At 40.4% G+C, this 24,608-nt stretch overlaps 2 protein-coding genes across 3 annotated transcripts in view; one reads left to right on the top strand and one right to left on the bottom strand.

Annotated features, from left to right (window-relative positions):
• Positions 1–24,608, top strand: part of Vav3 (vav guanine nucleotide exchange factor 3) — a 319,658-nt gene that overhangs the window by 35,277 nt on the left and 259,773 nt on the right. The gene's annotated exons all lie outside the window — the stretch shown is intronic.
• On the bottom strand, positions 5,604–6,747 carry LOC121142251 (10 kDa heat shock protein, mitochondrial-like). The gene is given in 3 exon segments (XM_040751518.1): positions 5,604–5,895; positions 5,897–5,967; positions 6,697–6,747. Coding segments are annotated over 3 exon segments (369 nt in total). The 3' UTR covers positions 5,604–5,648.

The following is a 24,608-nucleotide window of genomic DNA, read 5'->3' as shown; positions in this document are numbered from 1 at the left end:
ATGAACAAATATATTCTCTATGGCTATGTCAATATGGATATACATACACACACACAAATAATGCTAATCACTATAAGAGTCATAAACACTGTCCTGTGAAATTCAGTAGGAGGAGGGATCCCTTCTGACTAAAGGAAAGGGAAGTATTTGTATTTGGGATTATTCCATTTGCTCTAATGTTTTCTTAAAGTAGTTCTTTAAAAAAATGACACAAGGGCTGTTGCTGTTGCTTAGTGGTTGGGTGGTTGTTCAGCTTGCATAAAACCTAGATTTGATCCACAGAATCACTATATATATATATATATACATACATATATATATATATATATATGAAATAAAGTCAGGTAATTTACTAGTGAACTACCAGGGGTAGTTGGGGGTCTTCTTTTTCAAAAAGAAGTCATTTGGAGAATGAAAACCAGTTGGATAGAATTTTCTGATATGAAAGAGGATCTGACCTTCCAGCACTACAGATAAGCAGAATGCTCTCCCTTACAAGGTAACAGCTGACAGGCATGCTTGCTACTTTTGTGTGATAATCTGGTTGGCAGTTCTTGGGTATTTTGTGCTGTGAGATTTTTTTCTTTACAAACTAGTTACTGCAGAAGAGTTTGATGCTATTATCTCCTCCAGAGTTTTGTTAGTGTGTGACTGTGTTTATATCCTGCATTTTCACAAGCTTTTGAACTACTAAAACTTGGTTCAATACTGTGGTTCTCACCTGTGGGCCATGACCCCTGTGTGTGTGTGTCACATGATCCTTTCATGGGGTCACATATCAAGTATCCTACATATCAGATACTAATGACTCATAAGAAGTATCAACACAATCAATTTTATGTTTGGGGGTCACTGCAACATCAGGAAGACTGAGAACTGCTGGTTTAATATGCCCCCTAACATTGCTCCATCACACTGTGTATCCTGATCCAGCTCAGCCAAGCCTTGGACTGGGGTCCTGTTTTAGTGAGTTATGGATCTAGAAGTTTTCACACTCCATGTTCTGGGAAGAAAGCATAACTTGTTCCTGTTTGGTGGAGACCAAAGACAGCCAGCAGCTTCTGTACTGTGGACATAAAACCGGGCATGAAAGACATCACCTCTGTGATTTCCCTTCCAGTCCTTCAAAGTGAATTCAAGGTGTTATTCCATAAGACTTAGTTTTTGAAAACCAGCATCCGTTTCCTCTTCTCACTGACTTTAAAAAGGCTTAGATTTGTTACATGTTAGAGTTTTGTATCTGACTTCTGAATCTAGAATATTTATTCTGTTTCTTTTTACTTTCTATCTCATTTTAAAGTCTCGCTTGGGATCAAACAAAACCATGGCTCATTGTGATTTTACGATGGTTTGAATTTAAGAGAATATTTTTATACATGTGTAGCAATGGCCATTCTCTATATCATTGTGTAAGTATGCTACTACTTGTATGTTTAGATGCAAATATATTAAAACATGCTTGCAGTATTTTATAGTATTTAGAGAATGAATGTAAAATGTATACATTCTTCTCTCTTTCCTTACTCATCCCATTCATCCTTAAGTGTGATCATCTCTTTATCTGTCTGCCCAAGATCTGTGTCTGTCAGGTTCGGAAAATTATTTAGCCTCTCCTGGCTTTCATGTATCATCTTTAACACCATAATATCAAAAATAATAAATTTTCAGACTCTTTGCACTTTAAGACATGTTTTACCCAGAATTATAGAAAGCTTTCAAATTGTATTAAGAATGGGTTAAAAGGTCAACTCTTGAAACTTATTTGCCACATAGAAACTTCGTTAAATAGGCTCTTTGGAACCACACAATAGAATTATTACAATCAATACACTTTATTCTCCTCTTCACTTTAATGAAATCACATGCTTAAATTGCTCTGTAATACCACCATGGTGAATTTGATTCATACAACAGTTACATTAAATCCTCTCTATAAATACCCAATGCTGTTCAATAGAGCTCTCACCCATTGCCACTTAAAGAAGATGTAACATTTGTTCATTGGGTACTGAGTATATTTCAGTTTTTTAAAATTTTCTTAAGTATACATTTATTTTATTTTTTCAGGATTGATTTATTTTTATTTTCTGTGTGTGGGTGTTTTGCCTGCATGTAAGTCTGTGCACTGAATGAGTGCGGTACCTGCGGCATCAGAAGTGGTCATCAGACCCCGTGGAACTGTAGTTACAGGTGGTTGTTATGTGCTGGGAATTGAACCTGAGCTTTTTTGAAGAGCAGATGGTGCTCTTAACCACTGAGCTATCTCTCCAGCCCTTGTGTGTAACTTTATAAACAGTAACTTGCTTGCTACTGTTGTAAATAGTGACTGAAACTTACCCTGGAGAAGAACTTGAGTGGCCTACTGTATCTAGTTCATTACTGTAGGTTCATTGTTTGATGTGTGCTTCCATGTTTTCTTTCATAATATTTTTATTGATTATTTGGGGATTTCCCATCATGAACCCTGAGCACCCTCACTTCCCAGGCCTCCCAGTTCCACACCTTCACCCTTGGGACCTCCCCCACAAAACAAAACAAAACAAAACAACAACAACAAAACAGAAGAAGGAGAAAGGAGGAGCAGGAGGAGGAAGAAGAAAGAAGAGGAATAAAACCAGTTCTATATGTGTCCCCATATAATCACCGGAGCATGGTCAAATTCCTGGTAGTCAGCCCCTTAAGGAAAACTGAGTCCTTCCCCAACCCCTGCCAGAAGCCATCAGCTCTGGAGAGCTACACTTCAGCATTACTATAACACTTTTTAAGAGTTCTCCTTGATGTCACTCTGTCTTGGCTGTTACTTTTTTTATGGGGTGGAGTGGAGTGGGAGTAGGGCTTGTCATAGACACCTTCTATGTGTCTCTGAACTGTGAGCCTGCAGTCATCAATACCATGGCAAAAGTAGCTTCCTTGCCCTTTACGGTCAACGGGAGCACAGATGGTGAACTTACACATGGTTTCTGGTGACGGTGTCCACCATGGACATCCACAGGGTCCCCCATGTGCCACTGACCACAGACATCAACCTGGCCCTGCACTGCCACTGCACAAGCCACCAACATCATCGCAGTCCTCGGTAGCAGCACAGGCCAAGGACATCAACATGGCTTTAGGTAGCAATTCAGGGTATTCCCATTAACGTGGCACTTGTAGTAGCACAGCCCATGTCCTTCAACATGGCTGCAGGCTGCAACAGACAACGGACATCTGATTGGTCTTTAGTGTGTCCATGTTCTTTTGTCATTTGGCACATATGGCTTTTGAGATGCATTTAAAAATATACCTTAAAAGTATTTCATGAATGTTTGCAATAGAAGATTCATTGTCTTTGAAGGCTCATGGGAATCCTGTGTAAGAGATCATTTTATCTTTGTGGTTCATTTTAATGAAGCCTTTTCCCTTTTGTCAAAATACCCAATGACTTAAAATTCAGGTGCACTGAAAACACTTCTGGAATTTGGTGTACCAACCAATCTTTGTTTCTTCTGCATCTTGGATTCCACCTCAGCCTCGGTTTCTTTATTTACCATTGTTATATTTCTAATGATCTAGGTGTCACTGGGAATCATTCTGTGTTCACAGAGAACTAAAGAATGGTCCATGTTGGTGCAGACATATAAAGACCTGGGCTCTACAATCCCCTTTAACAGATGCTAGCAGAATTGCTGCCGTACACATTGTGGCATCTATTTCAGAGCCTGTGTTGAAATCTTACTGGGGTTTATCTCCCTCTGTAGGGATTTGGTCTCTAGCATGGCCTAGCTCAGTTCCTGTGTTGTCTTTCCCACCCTCCCATTTGATTGCTGCTCTCCTAATATGTGTGTGCACTGTCAAGTCCCATTAATTCCCTTCTCTGTATCCAAACTTGTAAGTTATTCAAGGACAGAGACTTTCTGTTTTGTTTCCTTCCTCAGTTTACCCTTGAGTCTGGCATAGGAAAGGTGTTCACAAAACATTGTTGATGGACTAATTGAATGGTATTACATCCTATCAATGTATTCAGTTACTTCTTGGATCTGTACACCCTACCTTTAATGCACAGTCTACCTCTTATCTTGGACTTTTTTTCCTGACAGGTGGACACATGTCCTTGGCTATTATGTAACTTTAACCAACACCTCTAAACCATGTTCTTTGACTTGATTGACAGCATCATCTTTCTTTTGTCCACCTAGCTTTTGAAAATGTTTAGGAACTTAGAGTCCCTTCACAACTTCATAGGTTACTTAGTGGTTCGGGTCTGGAAACTGAGTCAGACTACAGTCCCCATGTGTAAAATTCTCACCCCTTGGAATTATTTGGAAGATCATGCCTAAATAGTTGAGAAAGTGCTTACTAAGGTGCTTACATGGCTCTGGTGCATGGTAAATGCTGAACACATTTTCTGGCTGCAGGTGCAGGTTCCAGGAGCTGTGAGAGCATTTTGTTGGTGCTCCTGAGCTGCTGTGTCATTTCTGCTCAGGATGTCTGCCCTAGCTCCCATTTTCCTTATGCCCCGACTTCCCAGTAGGCTTTCTGCTCCGTTACTGCAGGAATCTACCAGTGGACATGTTCTGCTTGCATTTTCCTCAGGAGAAACACTGACGACTGTGTAGTCAGCTCAGTAAAGTCTGCATGCCTCAGCTTAATGGTTACAGCTTTGAATAATATGACCCTCCCCAACTTTGTGTTTTTTTGTTTCATTTGCACCAGTTTCCAATCATGGCCTCAGGCTTTGCATCTCCTTACTCATTCCCCTACTGGTCATTCCTCTGGATTCTTGTTTTGCATGATGTTTTTACACAATGCTCTTCACAGTGTTGCTGTCCTTGCCTACTGTGCAAATTTCATTCTGCCTTTTGTTTCCTGACTGCCTGTTGGGACAGTGATTGCAGGCCCTTGTCTTCATTCCAGGTCCTCTACATTGGTAGTTTCAAAAGATGCAAAGACTGAACTCTCCTGGAAACGTGGATATTTACCAAGATTCATTTGTTAGGGAGTGACAACTTGTGACATCTTTGTGTAACTTTATTTATTGGACTCTTATCCTGTTTTTTTATCACTTGGATTACATACTTCTTGACAGCTTGATATATTAAAGTTTTTTTTTTTTTACTCTCTCAGCCTAGACACATAGGGGAGGGTCTAGGTCCAGCTCCAAATGATATGACAGACTTTGAAGATCCCCTCATGGAAGGCCTCACTCTCCCTGGGGAGCAGAAAGGGGATGGGATGGGATGGGAGGATTGGTGTGGGGCGGGGGGGGGGGGAAGCGGAAGGAAAGGGAACTGGGATTGACAAGTAAAACAAGCTTGCTTCTAATTTAAATAAAAAATAAAAAAAGTTTTTTCTACCTTCTTATATATCTTACTTGATATTTTATACAGAAGAGGAACTCAGCAAATAATGATTAACTTGTCTTGAATTTTGAAGCTTCCATGAGCAAAAGGTATTAAGAATACATTCTGAACCAGGGAGACATATACATTGTTCCTCATCTACTAGATCCTTTACAAAATCTGTAGCTACACAGATTGCTTATAGTAGCTAAGGATTTTCTTTTTTAGTTTAGGCATCATCAGTTTATTATAAGAGGGAGGCACGGAAATTATTTACATGATGAATAGTTCAGAATGCTTGTGGAATGTGACACCATTTCAACAATGATTTCAGTTCATATATTTTCCAAGAATGTCACCATCTCTAGATAAGAAATAATCCTTGTGGTCTAGAACTACTTTGGGGCCTCCATATTCTGGGAGAAGAACATTGTCTCCGACTTTCACACTGACCGGCTGAGCCTGATCGCACGTCACTACTGTTGTGTGCAATACTTTTACTTGAGACTCTTCTGGAAGCATAATGCCACCTTTGGTCACAGTTTTGGTAGCACTCCTTTAAACCAATGCTCTGTCAAGGTAGAAACTTTTTGAAAGCTTGTCCAGCCGTGACTGTGCCACCGCAGCTCGGATTCTGCACTTGGGCTACCTTTGCAAGGAGAATCCTCGTAGTTAAGGATTTTTATGGTAAAAGTTGTTTGCATATTTCTATCTCTGGTAGGTAGTACTCACTTAATATTACTTGAATTTACTTTTTCTTTAAACTTGTTTTGCAGTAACCTTTTTTTCTTTTAATATGGTATATGAAGTAGTATTTTATGAATTACCTCATTTATATCAATACACATTGAATTATTCGCACTTTTGTTATTCTGAAGAGTTATAGAGGTAAGCGACAATGGTTGCTTGGCTTGATGTCTTCATGACCTTCTAGACCTGGTCAGATGCCTCCTCCTCAGTCTGTATGCTGTCACCTCTGAGATCCCATTTTGCCACACTTTTCCCAGAGTTTCGTAGACTCGCTGAAGGCAAGAGTCCTTCCTGCTTTTTCTTTTGGCCACTTCATATTCCAGGGCCAGGGAAGTTCACAGCACATAATGCAATGGGTGCTCTTTAATGATGTATGGCACTGCATTTGATGCTCATTAAATAAGCAAAGACTTTCTGCAGTCCTATGCGTGCCAGGGACTGAGCTAGGCCTCTGCATTTGTACTGAGAGTAAAGCAGAGCCCCTGCCCTTGGGGAGCTCATCAACTAGAAAAATGTGTGGTGTAATTTACATACTGCTGAAAGGTTCTAGAATTTTCTTCCCCATATAAGCCTCAAAGAAAAAGAAGAAAAGGGAAGGGAACCTAACCATGAAGAGGGATTGTATTACTCTGATGGACAGGAACATGTCACTCAGGTTTACACTGGAGGGGACCTGCATTTTTCCATCCCCTCATTGGTTCATCTGAGAGACCTCTGTGCCCTCAACTATGTGGTAGTGACAGCTATTGTCACACTGGACTTTGCATATGAGAAACTCAGTCTTCTTACTTGGAGGTCTCAGTGTTTGCATTAAAAATGGGGCAAAGGGTTAAGATCTGACTGCTGACTGAGATTTAAGCAGGCCACATAACCTTTTCTCGTCAGCCCCAGGCACTGTTTCTTTCAGAGTGACTTGCCACTGTCAAATTTTTCATGGTGGTGTTTTGTTAAGACCGTTGGATCTGTCTGGTCACTGTTTGGGGCTATTGGATGACGACTAAAAATCTTTTCTTAGTAGGTGCAGTCCTGTTGTCTGACGACTTCATGTTTCTTTCCCCTTTTGCTGTTGATGGTGGTGGTCCCTGGCGGGGTCTCCAGAAACGCTGTTGCTTCTGATATGCTCGGCTCTGCTCTGCAGACACTTCACACACTTCCTGTCAGTTAAAGCTGGAACCACCTTCTTCCTTCAGTTTTTGAGTTCGCACCTACACACAGCCCACAGTCCCTCGTGGTTCTGTGCCTTGCAGCTGCTCCTCGTGAGCTCATTCCTGGTAAGATGCTTCTCTTACAGAGCAAATACCAGGTCCCACCCACCTTTCCTGTCCTCTCAGGGTCTAGAACCATGTGCTGGCCTGTGTCCCTGCTAAGTCAGTGCTGAGCTTTTGGCTGAAGTAACTTTAATTGCAGGGGCTGTGTTTGGTTGTTATATCTGGAAAACTTTGTGCTTCACAAACCTTAGGATACCCTGGAGAAGGGCAGCTGGAGGCGACACCATCCTCCTTCCTAGAGCAGGGACACGTGTGTGTGCACGTGACATGCTGAGTACCATTACACTCATCACGGGAGGAGATCCTTTAATTCCTTCCAGGGTGATAGCATCAAGACACAGTAATTTACCTGTTAATCACATGGCTGGGGCTGGACCTGATGACACCTGATTAGCACAGGAAGGACAGGAGCCACAGGAGCAACCAGGCTATGAACTCCAGTAGGCTGGCCCAGAAATGCATATTGTGCATCACCCTTGCAAGATAAAGGAAAGGTTTTTGTGCCAGATGTTCACTGAATCCCTCCATGCATATTGCTTCTGCCTGGGTCTGCTGGCACCATTGAGTCTGTCTCTTCTTGCTAAAATTTCACTACCAGTTAGCTGTTTATATCCATCTGCCATCTATCTGTCACTCTTGTGTGGAGTATATATGCAATTAGACGTTTACATTTATCATGGGACAACAATCCAAAGCCTTAAACTTTGTAAGAATCCTGGTAGTGGTGATTAAGTATTTTGTTGGTGCTTCTTTCAGATTGAGGTTTCTGTGTATGGCTTGGTGAGTGGCTGTTGCCAGCAGGGAGCGAGAGATTTCAAGCATCCTTGTTTTGAGGAAGGTAGACCCTTCTGTGTACTTACGTTCCAGCATTGATCAAATCCAGTGGGATATATCCTTGGATATTTATGCATAGCTTTAAGGTTGAATGAATTGCTTTCTGTTGGTGGTATAAATTGAGTTGGGAAAACATTTCTTTAGTTATCTGATCTTAAATTAGAGCATGCAAATTTTGGTTTTGATTAGCAGTGTAATTTCATTTTGGACTCTTAGTTTTGTATACACCCTGCAGACGGAAATTTGAGGACATCAGATTGGGTATTCGCGCTTCAGATGAGGCATAGTCTGTGTCAGTGTTTCATATCTGTGAGCTTCTCACGTTTCTCTGGGGAACATTAGCTTGTGAAAGTCTTCCTAAACATTTCCTTTGCTTTTGGTTTATGCAATTGGCTGCCAAACCATTTTAAACATGATTAAAAATTTAAAACATTAAAAATAGATTTAGATCATAAACAGTATGGACTCAACAAAGGCAAGACAGACTTAGACTGTGTTTCTGATGGAATGTAATCCAGTTATAATTGTTAAGAAAGTCATAGAAGATCTGGGTATATGTTCCTCATACAGTGTGGTTAGAGTAATAAAAACAAAATTGGTGACATAGATACTTTTAGTCACCATTTGCCTTAGATAGCAGTGTCTTATGGTTTGAAGTCTTAGGTTGTTTGAGGTTGCCTGAGCTCCAAAGTACAAAGTAAAAATGCAGCAGTAGATTTGCTTTTTTAAGACATTAGTCTGTCTTTGGAATGTTCATTTCTGTGTGAAAGAATGATTTTGGAGAATGTTAATTTCAGGTATGTTTTCATATGTTGTAAAAATTACCTGAAGTTTTCATTCTTTCATTCTCTCTCCTGACTTGGTATGTGATTTCTTTTTAACTTCGAAGTTGTTTAGCTCCAGCCAGGCTTCTCCGCCTGTTATTAAGGCTTTGTGGCTCCAGAGTCTCTTCATTATAATCAACTACATTTTTAATCTAAGCCAATGCTGTTGCTTGCAGTAAATTTGTTACATTTGTGTCAAGATAAGATGATTGAAGACAAGAATCTACAAGACCTGCTCAATTGTCTATGTTAAAATTACAGATAAAGGTTGTTAATCTCAGGCTGTGCACAGTTTAATTTTGTATCCTCTTTGGAGGTTGCTTCATTTTCAAATGGAGGTCTGCTAACAGCTAATTTGCACCTAGGCGATAATAGTGTCACTTTTCTTCCCACAGTAACTTCCTCTGTGGTGGCTTATTGTACCAACAAAACTTTTTCTTTTCTAAAGTGTAAGGAAGCAGATAAACTTTTAAATGACTTGATTAATGTGTTATTCATTTATTTTAACCATCTGGTGACACTAAAAATGACCAAATCAGCTTTCCAAATTCTGTAGTATATTCAGAATTTATTTTGTTTGTAGAAGTGCAGGGAGGCTCAGAAAATTTATTTTATTAGGCGCTTCTACCTGAGTTACTTCCCCTTTTTTATTTTCAACTTTTGTTTTTCAGTTGGAGTGTTATTATGTAGCCCAGCCTGGCCTTGGGCTTGTTATCCTACTGCCTCAGCCTGAGTGGTGGACAGGATTAGAGGTGTGTGCCACCCCGCTGGAATCAACTATTTCTTTGTCTATAGCACAAACATACCAAACACAGAGCACACACACACACACACACACACACACACACACACACACCACAAACACACGGCAAAAGGCTGGGGAGATAGCTAAGTCAGTGAGGTGCTTCTTGCCATTTAAACATGAGGACCTGAGTTCAATTCCCAGAACACAGATTAAAGACAAACAAGAGCAACAACAAAACTTGACACGCTGGCCCATGCTATCTCAGTGCTGAGGAGATTGACACAGGTGGCTTTCTAGGGCCTATCTGAATTAGGGACTTGCCAGCCAGTGAGAGACCCATTCTCAGAAAGCAAGGTGGGGGTTGAATAGCACTTGAGGTTGGCCTCTGGCCTCCACAGGCACAGGCACACAAGTGCACCTACACTCACATATGCATTCACCTACACACATGCAAAATTTAAAAAACTGCCAAGAATATCATACAAATATGTATACAGCTATTTGTAAGATGTCAAGTCACTTTTATAGTGTTTGGATCCTCCAGCTGTCAAAATCTTAAAACTTTTTTACTTAAACAATCTTTTTCTTTTTTTCTTTTTTGTTTTGTTTCTGGAGACAGGGTTTCTCTGTGGTTTTGGAGGCTGTCCTGGAACTATTGCTTGTAGACCAGGCTGGTCTCTAACTCATAGAGATTCGCCTGCCTCTGCTTCCCAAGTGCTGGAATTAAAGGTATGCTTCACCACTGCCCAGTTACCTAAACAATCTTTTCACCCAATATATTTTGATTATATTGTTTCCCCTCTCCAGCTCCTCCAAGATCCTCCCCACTCAACTTCATGCTCATTCATGCCCATTTGCTCTTCCCTCATAAAAAAGATAAACAACAAAAACCCAGACTTAAAACAGACAAACAAGCACAAAAAAATCAATGAGACAAAAAAATAACAAAACAAAATGAAAAGAAGAATCAAGGGAGTCTGCATTGTGTTGGGGACTACTCTTGAAGTATGGCCATATACCATGGAAATTCTGAGACTGGAGAAAATGGGTTTTCTCTTTGCCGGGGGTCAGAGGACATAAGTTTCAATAGCTTCTTGGTTATGAGTGGGACTTTGTGTTTACTTCCCTTTCTCAGTGCTTGGATTTTGTCTGATTTGAACCTGTGTTGGTCTTGTGTGTTGTAACTGTCTCTGTGAGTTCATCATGCATGTGTCGGAACTGTTGTGTCTCACCCGAAGAGTGGATAGAGAAAATGTGGTACATCTACACAATGGAGTACTATTCAGCAGAAAAAAATAATGGAATCATGAGATTCGCAGGCAAATGGATGACACTAGAAGAAACCATCCTGAGTGAGGTAACCCAGTCACAAAAAGAGAAACATGGCATGTACTCTCTCATATATGGATTTTAGACATAGATCTGGGGAGTGCCAGCCTACAATCCTATGGCCAGAGAGTCTGGGAAACAGAAACTTCATTTAGTGGCTGATCGAAGAAGAGGCAGACTCCCTTAGTTAAGTACTGAGCTGAACTCAAGAAAGCCAGTAACAGAGAGGGAGGACTGATGATCGAAGGGATTAAGACTGGGCTGGTTTAACCCCCAGAAACAGCTGACCAGACAAAGGTTAACTCTTGAATCCCAGGCATCAGCCTGGGAATCCAGCATGGGACTGATCAAGACCCCCTGAATCTGGGTGTCAGTAAGGAGGCCTAGGGAATCTATTGAGCCTTGGGCAGCAGATCAGTACCCATCCCAAGTATACACACGGACTTTGGACTCCCATAGAACAATGTGAGGTGCACTCTCACCCTGAACTCTTGGGGAAGGGTCTAGGCCCTGCCCTATATGAAATGACAGACTATGGACACCCCCATGGAGGGCCTCACCCTCCCTGGGGGAATGAGGGGATAAGGGGGGGGTTGGGGGGAGGGCACGGGAGGAGGGGAGGGAATGGGAGAGGGACCTGGAACTGACTTGTGAAGTAACCTCGTTTCTTATCTAAATTTAAACTGGAAAATAAAATAAAAAAATAAAATAAAAGAAATAACCAAGGAAGGAAAAAAAAAAAAGATGTCTTGTTGGGTCCTGACGGTTCCTTGGGGGGAGGGAGTGAGGAGGCACATTGCCAACAACACAGACACTGGGAGGCAGGTGAAAAGGGAAACAGCGGTGGGTAGCAATGGGCAGAAATATATATATCCCCCCCAGCACCCAGGCATTCTGATCTGTTGACATGGCAGGATCAGGACCTCTGACAGCAAGTGTCAGACTCCAGGCTGGCTCAACTCTGGAGGCTTTAACTTCCTTGGCATCATCCACCACGCCTGGCTTTTACAATCTCTCTGCCTCATTTTCCATGTAGATCCATGAGCCTTGAAGGGAGGGCTTTGAAAAACACACAGGCTTACTTCCTGGGATGGAAACCATACCTGACACCTAGAATGGTCAAGAGTCTAGAGGGCCCCAGAGGAACTTACTACTATTATTCTGCTAAAGGAACATAGTAATAAATGCCTCTGAATGGTATATTGCTACACACATTGAGCAAAGCCTCCCTGACCCTCATCAGAGAAGTTTCTTGAGTAGATGGTAATTAGCAAAGAGACCCACAACTGGACAGTGTGCTTGGGTGAAATCCATTAGAGAATTCAGCCCAAATTGGGATGTCTTTAGCTTTGAAAATCTTAGTTCATGATATTTCTATAAAAGGAAAAGGATAACTTTGAAAATCTTCCCACTTTAACTGATTCTGACGAGTTACGTGCTCACACATTCCCGCTGTGTTGTGGAAGGTTGGAGGAGAGGATTGTTGCTAGGTTTAGGGCAGGAAGTCCCAAGGCATGGTGTACTTGTCTGCTGATGCAGCACAGCCGGACTCAGGCTCTGTCTAAGTGAAGTAAGTGAATTTCACACGACTCACAAAGAACCTTTCAAAATGCAGTCCTAGTTTTTCAAGATTAAGATGAATTTTTATGGTATTAGTATTACACATTTTAAGGTTTACTGTGGTTAACCGTAATATATTGAATGCAGCTTAACTTTTTTTTTCTGGAATAAGGGCTACTACTGTGACTTTTAATTTTGACCTTTCTTGCAGTCAGCTGTCACAGATGGAGCTTAGAGGCAGCATTGAATGTGACTGACTTGCTGGCTGAAGGGCAGTCTGAAAGTTTCTGTCGCTCATGGAAGCCAGTGGTTGCCTTCCCCAGCATCTGGGAGGGGAGTTTATGATTTATGTTCCTATATGTATTTTAATAACTGATAGCCCCGAGGAGATACTTGCTTTGTCTTGTCTTCATTCTGGAGTGTGGGACTGAGTGTTGGAAGTCTTTAGAATTAGAAAGGTGTGGAACACCACTTAGGTGTGCTCTTAGGTGTTCCTCTGGCCCTTGTCACCATCACCATGGTTTCCTCATCTCCAAAGATGATGGGTGTGTTTCCATCATGGAGCTGTGAGGATAGAGGAGGGGCATAGCAATGTGCTTACAATATTGCCTGCCCTTGTGCAGTGTGTGCTGTCTACAATAGCCGTAATAATTGTGAGCTGTAGTGTTAAACTGATCTTCAGTGATGGTTGTCCCTTCTTAGTTTCATTATCCATAAAATCCTTAACCAATTTAGAATGTGATCAAAGATGGTTGGAGTGGTTTATATACATATGATTTCTGCCATGTAAGTGTATGGAAGCTATCCCTATTTTGCTAAGGTGTACATGGAGGTTCTTTCCTATGGTAAATACTATCAGAATAGTGTAGTGAATATTTTATGGGGTTTAGGGACGTTGGTGGCGGTATATATTTTTTTAACTGTGTTTTATGACTCTCTTTCTCTTAGTGATCACTCCTCACTCCATCTTCTGTCTTTTTCCTTTTAACATGGGAAACAGGAACCCAAGATTTGAAATGTTGTTATAAAAGTATGCATAGTTCATATTTACTGAAGACCTAGAGAGGGAATAAAGCCGTGAGCTAAAATTTAACTGTTGAACCTCCCCATCCCTAAACACCCTCTCATGTTATACCTGCAACATGTATTTATTTTTTAAAGTCAGAAAATATTATATAAACAACAAGAAAAAGGTCATTTGCAATCTCATTCTCTAGAGATTGTTGTCTTTCTTGATAGCTAAAATTGGAAAGAAAAATATCACAAGAAGAAATAGTAGAGAATAGTATCATAGGAGGGGATGCTTGCCATCTCTGTGACTATATCAGGGAATCAAGAAGGCTGCAACCCCAGAGAGCTGCCATTTAAGATTCTAGTCACTTCAGCAGAAAAGAGAAAGGTGAGGGAACTTTAGCTAGGAATAGCGTGTGTGAGCAGTGGCCTTGCCTGTGTCTCTACCTAACTGGTCATCCTTTGGGGGAGATGTGGCTCCTACTCTCCAGTCTTAGTTCACATGCTGTCTTTAAATTCATGAGCCTAACATAAAATTGCAGGAATATGTTGTTTGGCATTGGGTCTTATCAATTGCTTTAGTATAAGATATATCTTCTAAATCTTGAGGTGTGTGTGTGTGTGTGTGTGTGTGTGTGTGTGTGTGTGTTTTGTATTCTCTGTTTGGGTGGATTTAATAACTACTCAACTTTGGGTAATTTAGATCATTTTTCTCTTTCACTCACACACAAGTGCTTTTTGGAAAACCATGGCTAAATCTTGTGTGTGAACTTACTTTTTCTCCTCAGGTAAAATTCTACAGAGTAGAATACCTGCTGTAGATGGCATGGTGCAGTGCCTTTTTGAAATGGATTTTTTTTCTTCCTGGTACATTTTTGCTTCCCATTTCTTAGGGAAATGGATATCACCAATCAGTTCTGGGAACACTAGAATTCAGAGTAGCTTTTACCCCCTAGACCAGTAGTTCTCAATCTTTGCGCCATAGGGGTCATATATAAGATATTCACATTACAATCCATAACAGTAGCAAAATTATAGTCATGATGTAGCAACGAAATGACTTTGTGGTTGGGGGGAGGGGCCCACAACAGGGGGAGCTGTGTTAAAGGGTTGCAGCATTAAGCAGGTTGGGAGTCACTGCTGGATTCTCTTGCATTTGAAATCTTTTGCTGAGTAATGAGGCCCTTGAATCATTGTGCTTTCTTCCTGCTCAGTTTCATTTTGTTTCAAGTTACGGGTGGCTTTATACAAAATTTTGATCTTAAAATTATTTGGCTATTAATACCCCACTTAACCTATGATTGACTGTAACTATTTATGGTGACTAGATATATGGAGGATTCTTTTCAATTAAAAAGATCCTAACAAAAATTAACCTTAACAAATGCTTAATTGAGTGAGCCCTTGCCATTACGTCAGTGACATTTATGGCGTCTAAGTAAAAACTGTTAACTTTCTGGAAATGTTTCTCCTGTTTTTGTGATACTACATTTAAAAATATTTTGGGGGTCCTCTCATTTTTCTGAGGTATTTTTGTCCTTGGGTCCTAAGAGCCCATGCTCTGAGTAGTTAGGGGACAGAGATAGGAAGCATGGCATGGTGGTCCAGAGAAAAATGCAATAATAGACTGCTGTCAGGTTAAAATAATGTTGTGCTGTAACTACAGTGTGGTAGTTTGCTTAAAGAAGCAGAGAACCTGAAACTGCACATGGAATCGGATCGTGATTCCAGACTTAAGCATCATCCCGAAAGCCAGATGGTCTTGGGACAGTTAGTAAAGTCTCCAAGCATCAGATCCATTCTCTGAAGATGGACAGAATATTTACCTTCCTCATGAACTTCAGTGATTACACACTTGAGCAATCCACACAAAGCCCATGGTAAGCTCCCAGCAGATGCTAAATAGTTATATATAGGTTCCTTAAAAGTGTTTTTATTTATTTATTATATTTAATGAAGTTTTCCGTGCTGTACTGGGTCTTGATCATACTACATAAACACTCTACCACTGTGCTACATCCCCAAATAGGATGGGAGTTTTTATTCATTCTGGTACTCACTGCATTGAGTTGGGGATGTTTTGTGTCTTACACCCAAATTACAAGAAAGCCTTTCTGGGATGACTGAAGGTTCTTGCTCTTGAGTAGTGGAGTGACCATGAGTTCTTTCTTGTTGGCATGATAATGGTGCTTTTTATGTGAGAATTGCATTTAAAGTCTGACATCATGAAAGTGTTTTACAGGCACTAATTACAAGGACTAATTTCCCAGTATTGTCTAACTGTGGATTCTTTTGGTTCTTTGAGAACTATATTGACGTTTTTGTCTCATTCCTTTGGTTAAATGATGAGGCTGTGCTGATACCAATATGGCTAGCTATTTTCTGATGTAAGTGCCAGAAACAGAGGGGATGTTTAAGTTACAGAGGGAAGACATTTCTGGAGAAGGAAAGAAACTACATGATGATACTCTTTAAGAATATTAAAGCTTAGTCACCATATAGAAATTAATAGTCCTTCATGTATATCTGGCATATTTTGAGAAAGTGACATCATGCAGGATGTTTGCAATTTAAGTAGTAGTTTTCATTTTCATTACAAGACCCTTGCCACAATAATTACTGAAGGTTTATTCAAAAATGTAATTAGGAGTATGCAGTCCTACAGACATTAGTTACTATACCTCATATTTGGGCACACTTTCCCTCACTCCCTCACTCCCTTCCTCCCATTTCTTTTTCAGTTTTCTCTCCCTCCTTTCTTTCTTTTCTTTTGGAATCATATGAAGTAGACAGACAACCTCAGTGTGTAGCTTATTTTGGTGTGTGTTCTAGCCACAAGGAAGCAAACCATAGGAATCTATCACATGAATAAAAAACCTGCCTTAATTATGCCTTTTTGCCACGATGACAACTTTCTATCTTTTTGACATGCAAGTGTTTCTAGACGTTTCCCCTTCCAGACTTTCTGGAATTGGGGGTGGGGTGGGGAGTTGTCAGTAGATCCCCTGGTATTAAAGATTGCATCCCTAGTGTTAGGAAATGACCGACTTCCAAGGCAGGAGATTTTATCTTCATTTTAAGACCAGTCCCTTGGTAATCCCAACATTCTATAGGTACCTGGGTCTTGACCTTATTTAATAGACACTCCACTTGTGTATCAAGAAACTATGTATGCCTCTTACACAACACTTACTGGAGAATCCCTGTTTGGCTTTGACTTTGCTCTTATTATTACCAATATCTTTAATATTTCCTTGCCAGACCATACCCATTTCTCCTGTTGTGTTTAAAAAAGAAGTGGCTTTAATTGACAGAGAAAATTAAAGATTTTATAACTTAGCAATATTGCAGTAAATGACAGTATCTGAAATGGCACATAGATGATTAAATTATTTCATAAAATCAATAAAATTGAACCAACTGAAAAATTGATGTGCTCTATCAATATACTTTTTGAAATATTTTCCATTAATTGTTCTCAGTGGATTCCATCTGAGTGTCAATGTAAACTTTCATTGATAAAAATGTTATGATGTTTTTATTTAATGGAAGAGTCCTTTAGCAGCAGCTTCAAGGGAGTAATTATGAGTATGCAATGTATAGGGCATTCTGTTTGTATTGGGGAAGCATTATTTCAGTTACAATGTCTGAATCTAGTTGTGAATGTATCCAGGGTTTGCCTCTAGAGAGAAAGAAATACATATATAATATTATAAGGCCAGGCATTTACCAAATGTAGAGATGAGAATGTGTGTTTCATTAGTTTTTGTCAACCTAGCCAACACAGTGAGGGTCATGGGGAAGAGGAACCCCAATTGACAAGATGCTTCTATCAGACTGGAGCATTTTCTTGATCAATGGTTGATATGGGAAAGCCCAGCCTACTGTCAGCAGTGCTATCCCTAGGTCATAGTCCTGGGTTGTATAAGAAAACAGGCCATGGGGGAAAAGCCCATAGTCATCATTCCTCCATGGCCTCTGCTTCAGTTCCTGCTTTTAGGTTCCTGCTTTGTGTTCCTGCCCTGACTTCCCCTGATGACGGAATGTGACCTGGGATACATAAACCAAATACATCCTTTCTTCTTCAAGTTGGTGTTAAACATGGTTTTTACATGAGCAATAGACAGCAGAGTAGAATAGTGCGTGTTAATTCTATTTTTAAGGACTGGAAATACACTATCTTGAAGAAATGTATTGTATATAGAGGGGATGTTCAGTCAGTGCCTACTCGGTGACCTTGAATGAAAGAAAGCAGCAGACAAACATCTCCAATAAGGAATATTTTTAAGAAAGACTCCAATAAGGACTTATTTTGAAGTCTCAGAGGTTGAAATATTTGCACAAACTTTAGCAGTTAACCATACCAAATCCAGAACTCTAGAATTAGAAATTTGCTCAAAATGCACTGAGTGTTAGAGCATTTTAGATTTTGGATTAGAGATGTATTTCTAGTGTCACTTGGGGTAGCTGGCAAAGGATCACTTTGGGTGTGACTAGGAGCAGTTGGTCAATAATGATGTCAAGGCCATCGATTAGGGTGATGAGGAAGATATAAGTTATATAAGCACAGCACTGGTTCTGAGCATGGGGTGCTTAGTTTTGGCCATGCTCATTTTGAGATGGCTAGGAATGCTAAAATAGCATTTTCTGTTAGGTAGATGGAGTTCTTGAACAAACGTAAAGGAATTGGTTTTGTCCCCTTTAACTTGAAGTCATGAGGTGGTGCCTTAGCTACTATTGTAAGTATCTTTGAAGTGTTAGTTGCTGTGCTACCCTGAGAGACTGGTATTGTCATTTTACCTGATGTTAGAGAGACTGACAACCTGTCTGTCACCTACAGCCAGTCCTATGTTCACTTCTGCCTTCAGAGCTCTCATTGTTGCTTGTATTCCATTCTGTTTCTGTCCTTGAATGGCGCAATGGTGAGTGGCTAGAGAGTTTTTGGAGAATTAACCATCCTGGCAGAATACACTTCCCATATCAGTGATATCCAGCTTCACACCTGTAGCACTGACCACTCTTTTGGGCGTGGTCACAGGTGCAGACAAGACCCGTGATAAGGATTAGGGTTTGGGGCTCTGAGCTCTCTCTTGCTTCCTGCTCGGGTTGCTGAGGGCATCTAGGTGGCAGGGTCAGCATCCTTGGATCAGGAACCCTCAGTGGTCATCTGTGTAAGTGCATTATCTCCGAATAAACTTCACTTCCCTGTACAGAGTCTGGTGACTCTTGATTCCTACGCCCATACTTCCCTAGCTTTTATTATATCAAGAATTCTTTGGTCTACTTTGGTCAAAATTGTGACACCTGCAGACATTTCTTACTGTTCCAGTTCTGGTCCTGTTTCTTCTGAAAATCAAAGGTGCTTTTCCAACTGCTCAGATTTTGTTCTTTCCCCCAATATATTTTCAGACTTCTCTTTTTCTCTTGATAACATATTCCCATGCTTGTACTTTGATGTTTCTTCTTTTAATTTTTTTATTCCCTTCCTGTGTGTCACCTGACTGGAGAGAAGGATGGAGGCCCAGCTCAAGCACTGCCAGGACAGTAAGAGTTGCTTCATACTGACAAATGGTCTCATTTACCTCTCTGCCTTTTCATTCTCGTCAAAGACAAGAATGACATTGAGATCCATTTCTTAGTATTGGCATCCATGACTAGGGAATTCGTAAGTTATGTGTTTGGTTTGGCCAATATGGTTATGAATATACACAAGCAACTTGTCTTCTTAAAATTATGCCAGTGAAGTATATTTTTGAATTTTTAAATTTCACTGGCTTCTGACCACCACCGCACTTGCATGCATACATGTAGTCTCTGGACTCATGAGTATGACATAAAATGTACAGCTTCATGAGAGGTGGCATACTGGCATAATTTCATTTTTTGTGGCCCATTGAGTTTAATAGTGGTTGCTTGCACGGGCATGGCCACACCACAGAAGAGAATGACTCTCCCTTTCTCAGCAGCCATTAAATGCTGGTAGCTGCTCAGGGAGGGGTATTAGGCCATGATCGAACGTTGACAGGTAGCAGCAGTCTCTTACCATAGCTCCGTGTATTCCTGAGTACATTGGCCACACCATACCCATAAGACAGCGTTTCATAGCACATTTCCCAATCCTCTTTCTGGCTCTTACATTCATTCTGCTCCCTCTTCCACCGTGTTACCTGAACCTTGGAAGAAATGATAGTGATGTCCTGTTCGGGGAAGAGCAGAAAACAGTCATTTATTATCAGCTTTGAGCAAATAGGAGTCTCTGTGAATTAACCATAGCGCAGTATTAACGGAGGCTTCTCAGACTAAGGCTGAAGGCAGCTCATCTGTGGGTATAAACATATTTATAGAAGTCAGTTTGACACTATGTCCATTCAGCCAAACAATGTTAGTATGTTACCTACTAGGGTCTGTGACCTTTATATCCATGGGCTTTTGATAGAGTTTACAATACAAGGTATGAATTCCCTTCTACAAAGCTGGCCAATCACAGGATATTTGTTGATACCCTCTCCCTCATGGCATTCATGCCCCTATTGAATCAGTGTATGTATTTTGCCTGGTAGATTGGTATTGTTACTTTCAGGATTCAAAGCTAGGGAGGCAGCTGAGGATGCTTTTCAGCATCCTGCACATCTTTGTAGCATTGTGCAAGCTAAAGGACTCTCCCAGCTCAATTCTCTATGTCCTACAACCAGAGTGTGGAACCTTCAGTGATAGGGTCTTACCATTGCTAGTTCTGGTGGGCAACTAAGAACAGTGGCACTAATCTGTATTGGTTTGGGGTACTCATGGAACCTCCATGACCAACAGCTCCTAGAAGGAGATATTTCATACCTGACACTAGATTTTTGTGTAATGACTTACGGTGTCTGAGACAAATGTTTTCATTTAAATGTGAAAGACCTTAGAATATTCTAAAATGCATTGCATGCAAAAGAAAATAATAATGATCTGCATACAGTTTAAATCATAAAGGAGTTTCAACAGAAATTTCTAATGTCGGATTACTTAGCGGTGCTTCTATATGTGTCAATAAAGGATAGAAAAGAGGTGATGTTAAGCAAAATGGAAAGATTATTTGTATCAAATGTGAAATAAACATTACTTAATTGCTTACAAAAACAATTATCCTATTTAGATAAATGACACAGGATGAAAGATGAACAAAGTTAACCTAGGTATGAAGAAAATATACATGGTAATAATTATATCTCCATGTAGTATATGAATAACATATGTACATTCAGCTACCAATTGCCCATTAGTCATATTGGGAGTGTCACAGAAGAGTGGCTCAAACTTTTATTTGACCCCTGATCTAGCCTCCAGTCCCCTAGGGGTTCTCAAATTTTACTGGTTTACATGACATTTTTGCAAATTGAGGTTTCTCTCCTGCCTGCCAGTTCCTGAATAAATACTAGAGGCATAATACTTATTGTAATTGCTTGGCTAATGGCTCAGGCATATTATTGACTATCTCTTACAATTAACCTATTTTTACTAATCTTTGTATCACTGCTTGGCTTACTAGTAACGTTCTGGCATCTTACTGCTTCTGTGGCTACATGGCATCTCCCCGACTGTGACTTCTTTCTTTCCATATCTCTATTTGGATTTCCTGCCAAACTTTGTTTTGCCCTGCCATAGGTCAAAACAGCTTTATTCATCAACCAATAAAAGCAACACATATTTGCAGCATACAGAAGGACATCCCGCATCACCTTTGCATCTCTCATTTTTCTGATGTTTCATCCCTAATCCATAACCATGTGTGCATCTTTGAATAATATTACCCTTACTCTGTAGTTGTGTGTGCATCACAGTAGTTCTTAATGTCCAACTTCACAAAAAATACGTCCCCCAAAGGAATGCAGTGATCTTATATAGAATCTGTGTGGTACTTCCAACTAGTGTGGTGTCTGACAGATGTTGACTATTCCTGCAATGCTATTGTAAATAAAAAACAACCTGTCCTGTCCCCATGACATTGTTTTGGCATTCTAGGGTGTTATGGGCATATGTTCAGATTTATAGATCAATGATTGTAAGTAGTAGGTCATGAGGGGAGATGGAGAATTACCCATCTCCTATCAAATTGTCATCTACAGTACCTGGGATATAGCAGGTACTGATCTTTCTCTGGTTATATTGCCAGCCTTTCCAGTCATATTTTCCCAGAGTTGTTTGACCTATTATACGTTCATAGTCTAACAACCCTTACTACAGGCAGCATCACATACCTTATTGTCAGTGTTTGAATTCATTTGTAAGTGGGTGATACAGCTATTAACTGAGTCTCTGGCAGATTTTTTTGAAAGCCTTATTTACATAAAACAGTAGGTCAAAGACAAACATTCATTAACAGTGTAAGTGAAGAGAGAGCATGTGGGCTCTGTTTTCCTGGGAGCTTAATTGCACAACAACACCGCCAGGAATAGTTCTGTTTAAGATGTGAGTCTGTCTCAGGTATCAGAGACTGCAGAGTCATTATTATGAGGTTGTAACTTGATGCTGGAGCCATACCTACTTCATGCCACGATGAAGATAGCTATTTCAAAAGGCCATTTGTAGGGAATGAAGGGAAATATGGTGTCAATCACACAGCTTACTATAGCATTACTTTGCTTGTGGTTTAGAGGAAAGGAGATTGTACTTAGCAGCCTGCTCTTGTGGGTAAGGAACTTATCTTGACAGCAGATCCAGTCCACTAAATGTGGGATCAGTACCTTGTGGTCCACTCACAGTTTAGGCATCATAACAACATTTCATTTTGAATTCAGGAGAGAAAATGTCTCGCCTCTCTCTTCAACAGTGAAGATCTTGTAGGTAGGACACTGGCATCTTTTAGCCATTGTTGCATACATTCCAGAAGAATACAAAGACAGCATCACGTATGTATACAGGGGTAGGTTATATTATGGTATCCCTTGTAACTACACTTTATTAGGTTTTCATGTTAACTTCTGATGGGTTACCTAACTGTCATAACCTGTCTACCAGGTCACAAAGGGATCTTTATTCATGTACAATTGTTTCACATTATTAAAACATCTCTATGAATTTTACTTTGCAATGCTTCCAGCATAGATTCAATTTTCTAGAAAAACAGAGGATTTTTGTTACAAATCTTGACTGATCATAACAAGAATTTTGTAAGTAGTCTGCACTATTGCTTCTTTAAGGAGAAAGTATAGAAAAAGACCTAAGGAGCGTCTTGACAAGGTGAAGTTTCAGAAAACAGCGATCAAGCCTGACATGGTGTAGACAAAAGCCAGCCTGAAGTAATTGCACACTTGCTCTGGGAAAACCTGAAGCAGCCAAGACTTTTGATCTGCTTTCCAAACTGGATTGTACCAATTATTAGATTGGCTTTAGGCAAGTTACTTCACCTCTCTAGCTGTATATACCTCACCTAGAACATGGGAAGATTGCCTATTTCACAGGATCCCAAGAGGGTCATGAAGAAATACTTCAAAGAACCCTATTCTGCCTTAGAAAGGCCCATGATTGAACTCTCTCTCCAGAGTTCAAATGTGGATACCTGCTTCTTTTACCTTCCCTGAATGTGTGTTATCTGTGACTTGGTAACCATGAGCACACACTGTAATGGCATTTATAAAAATGTATTGGGATAATTGCTTGTCTCTCCCCTGCAGCGTGCTGTAAAGTCATTGAACATAGTGGGGCATGCTATTTGTTACCTTGCACAGGATTGGGTAGGCTTTAGAAAATGATGCTCAGTGAATGAGTTGACTTGGTGACTGCTTTCTTTTGCTAGCCCAGCTTGCATCAGGCTCTTTGTATTAATATATCTGTATGATTAACTATACCTTTGCTACTCTTGTTATAATAAAAAAGCTGCATGAAAGAAAGAAGCCATGTGACAGAGGGGTTTTTATTGGGGGGAAAAGGATCATAAAAAGGGTAAGGGTAAGGGGAAGAGGGAGACTGGCCTCTGGAGACAGAAGTAACAAGGGGGAAGAGGCAAAAAGGGGGGACAGAGAGAGGAAGAGAAAGAGAGAGAAGGAGTGGACAGGGCCCTTTTAAAAGGAAACATAGTGAATATACATAGGAGGTGCTCTTAGTGGCAGCAGATGAGGGCATATCCTGTCAGAACTCCCAAGGCAGCAGTACAAATACCTAAATACTAATAACTCTATCATAAGCTTTTATGTGCTTGGTAAAATAAGATGCTGTCACAATTCATATGTAGTAAATAACATCTCAGGAAACAGGCAATGTAGGGAGCTTTTTAAATCTCTCTGGAGAGAACAGCCACTCCATTCTGTATGCTGTTAGAGAGCCATGGGTACATGTTCATCATCTCCATCATATCCTAATGTTCAGTAGGCTCCTGGAGGGAAGGTGCTGCGTCCACTTCATCTCTTTCTCTGAGATTCAGAGGGTGTTAACAGCGGACCTGGATGCATTCATTCCTTTCTTAGGCTGAAATGTACATCCATGGATGAAGTATTTTTAAGTGCTTCCAACATATTTTAAAATTGAATTCCTACATCTCCCTCTAGCTCCTTCCATATGTTTTCCACTCCCAACATCAGGTATTCCAATTTATTTTATAACCCACTAAGTTCAGTTTTGCTGTCTACAGATAGGATGGGGCCATCCACTGGAGCCTGATCTGCCAAGAGGGACCACACCCATAAGTAAAACTGGCTGTTCCTTCCTAACAGCCATCAACTGTCTGTAGTTTCTCAGCTAGGGATGAGGACTTATGAGCCCTGGTCCCATGCTGTAATGTTGACTGGCTTGATCTTGTCTTGCAGATCTTGTGTAGGAAACTACAGCTCTATGAGTTCATGATACATAGATTGTGTCATGTCCATTTCACCAGTCATCCCTGCCCTCTGGCTCTTTTGTATTCGTATTCAATATATTCTCATGCATGAACATTTTAGTTACATATTTTATAAAATGTGTGTTTCCAGTACATATTTAAAATATCAACAAACTT

Source organism: Mesocricetus auratus, unplaced genomic scaffold, assembly GCF_017639785.1.
Source record: "Mesocricetus auratus isolate SY011 unplaced genomic scaffold, BCM_Maur_2.0 Super-Scaffold_100009, whole genome shotgun sequence".
Taxonomy (NCBI): Eukaryota; Metazoa; Chordata; class Mammalia; order Rodentia; family Cricetidae; genus Mesocricetus; species Mesocricetus auratus.
This window is presented reverse-complemented; position numbering and strand designations above follow the sequence as displayed.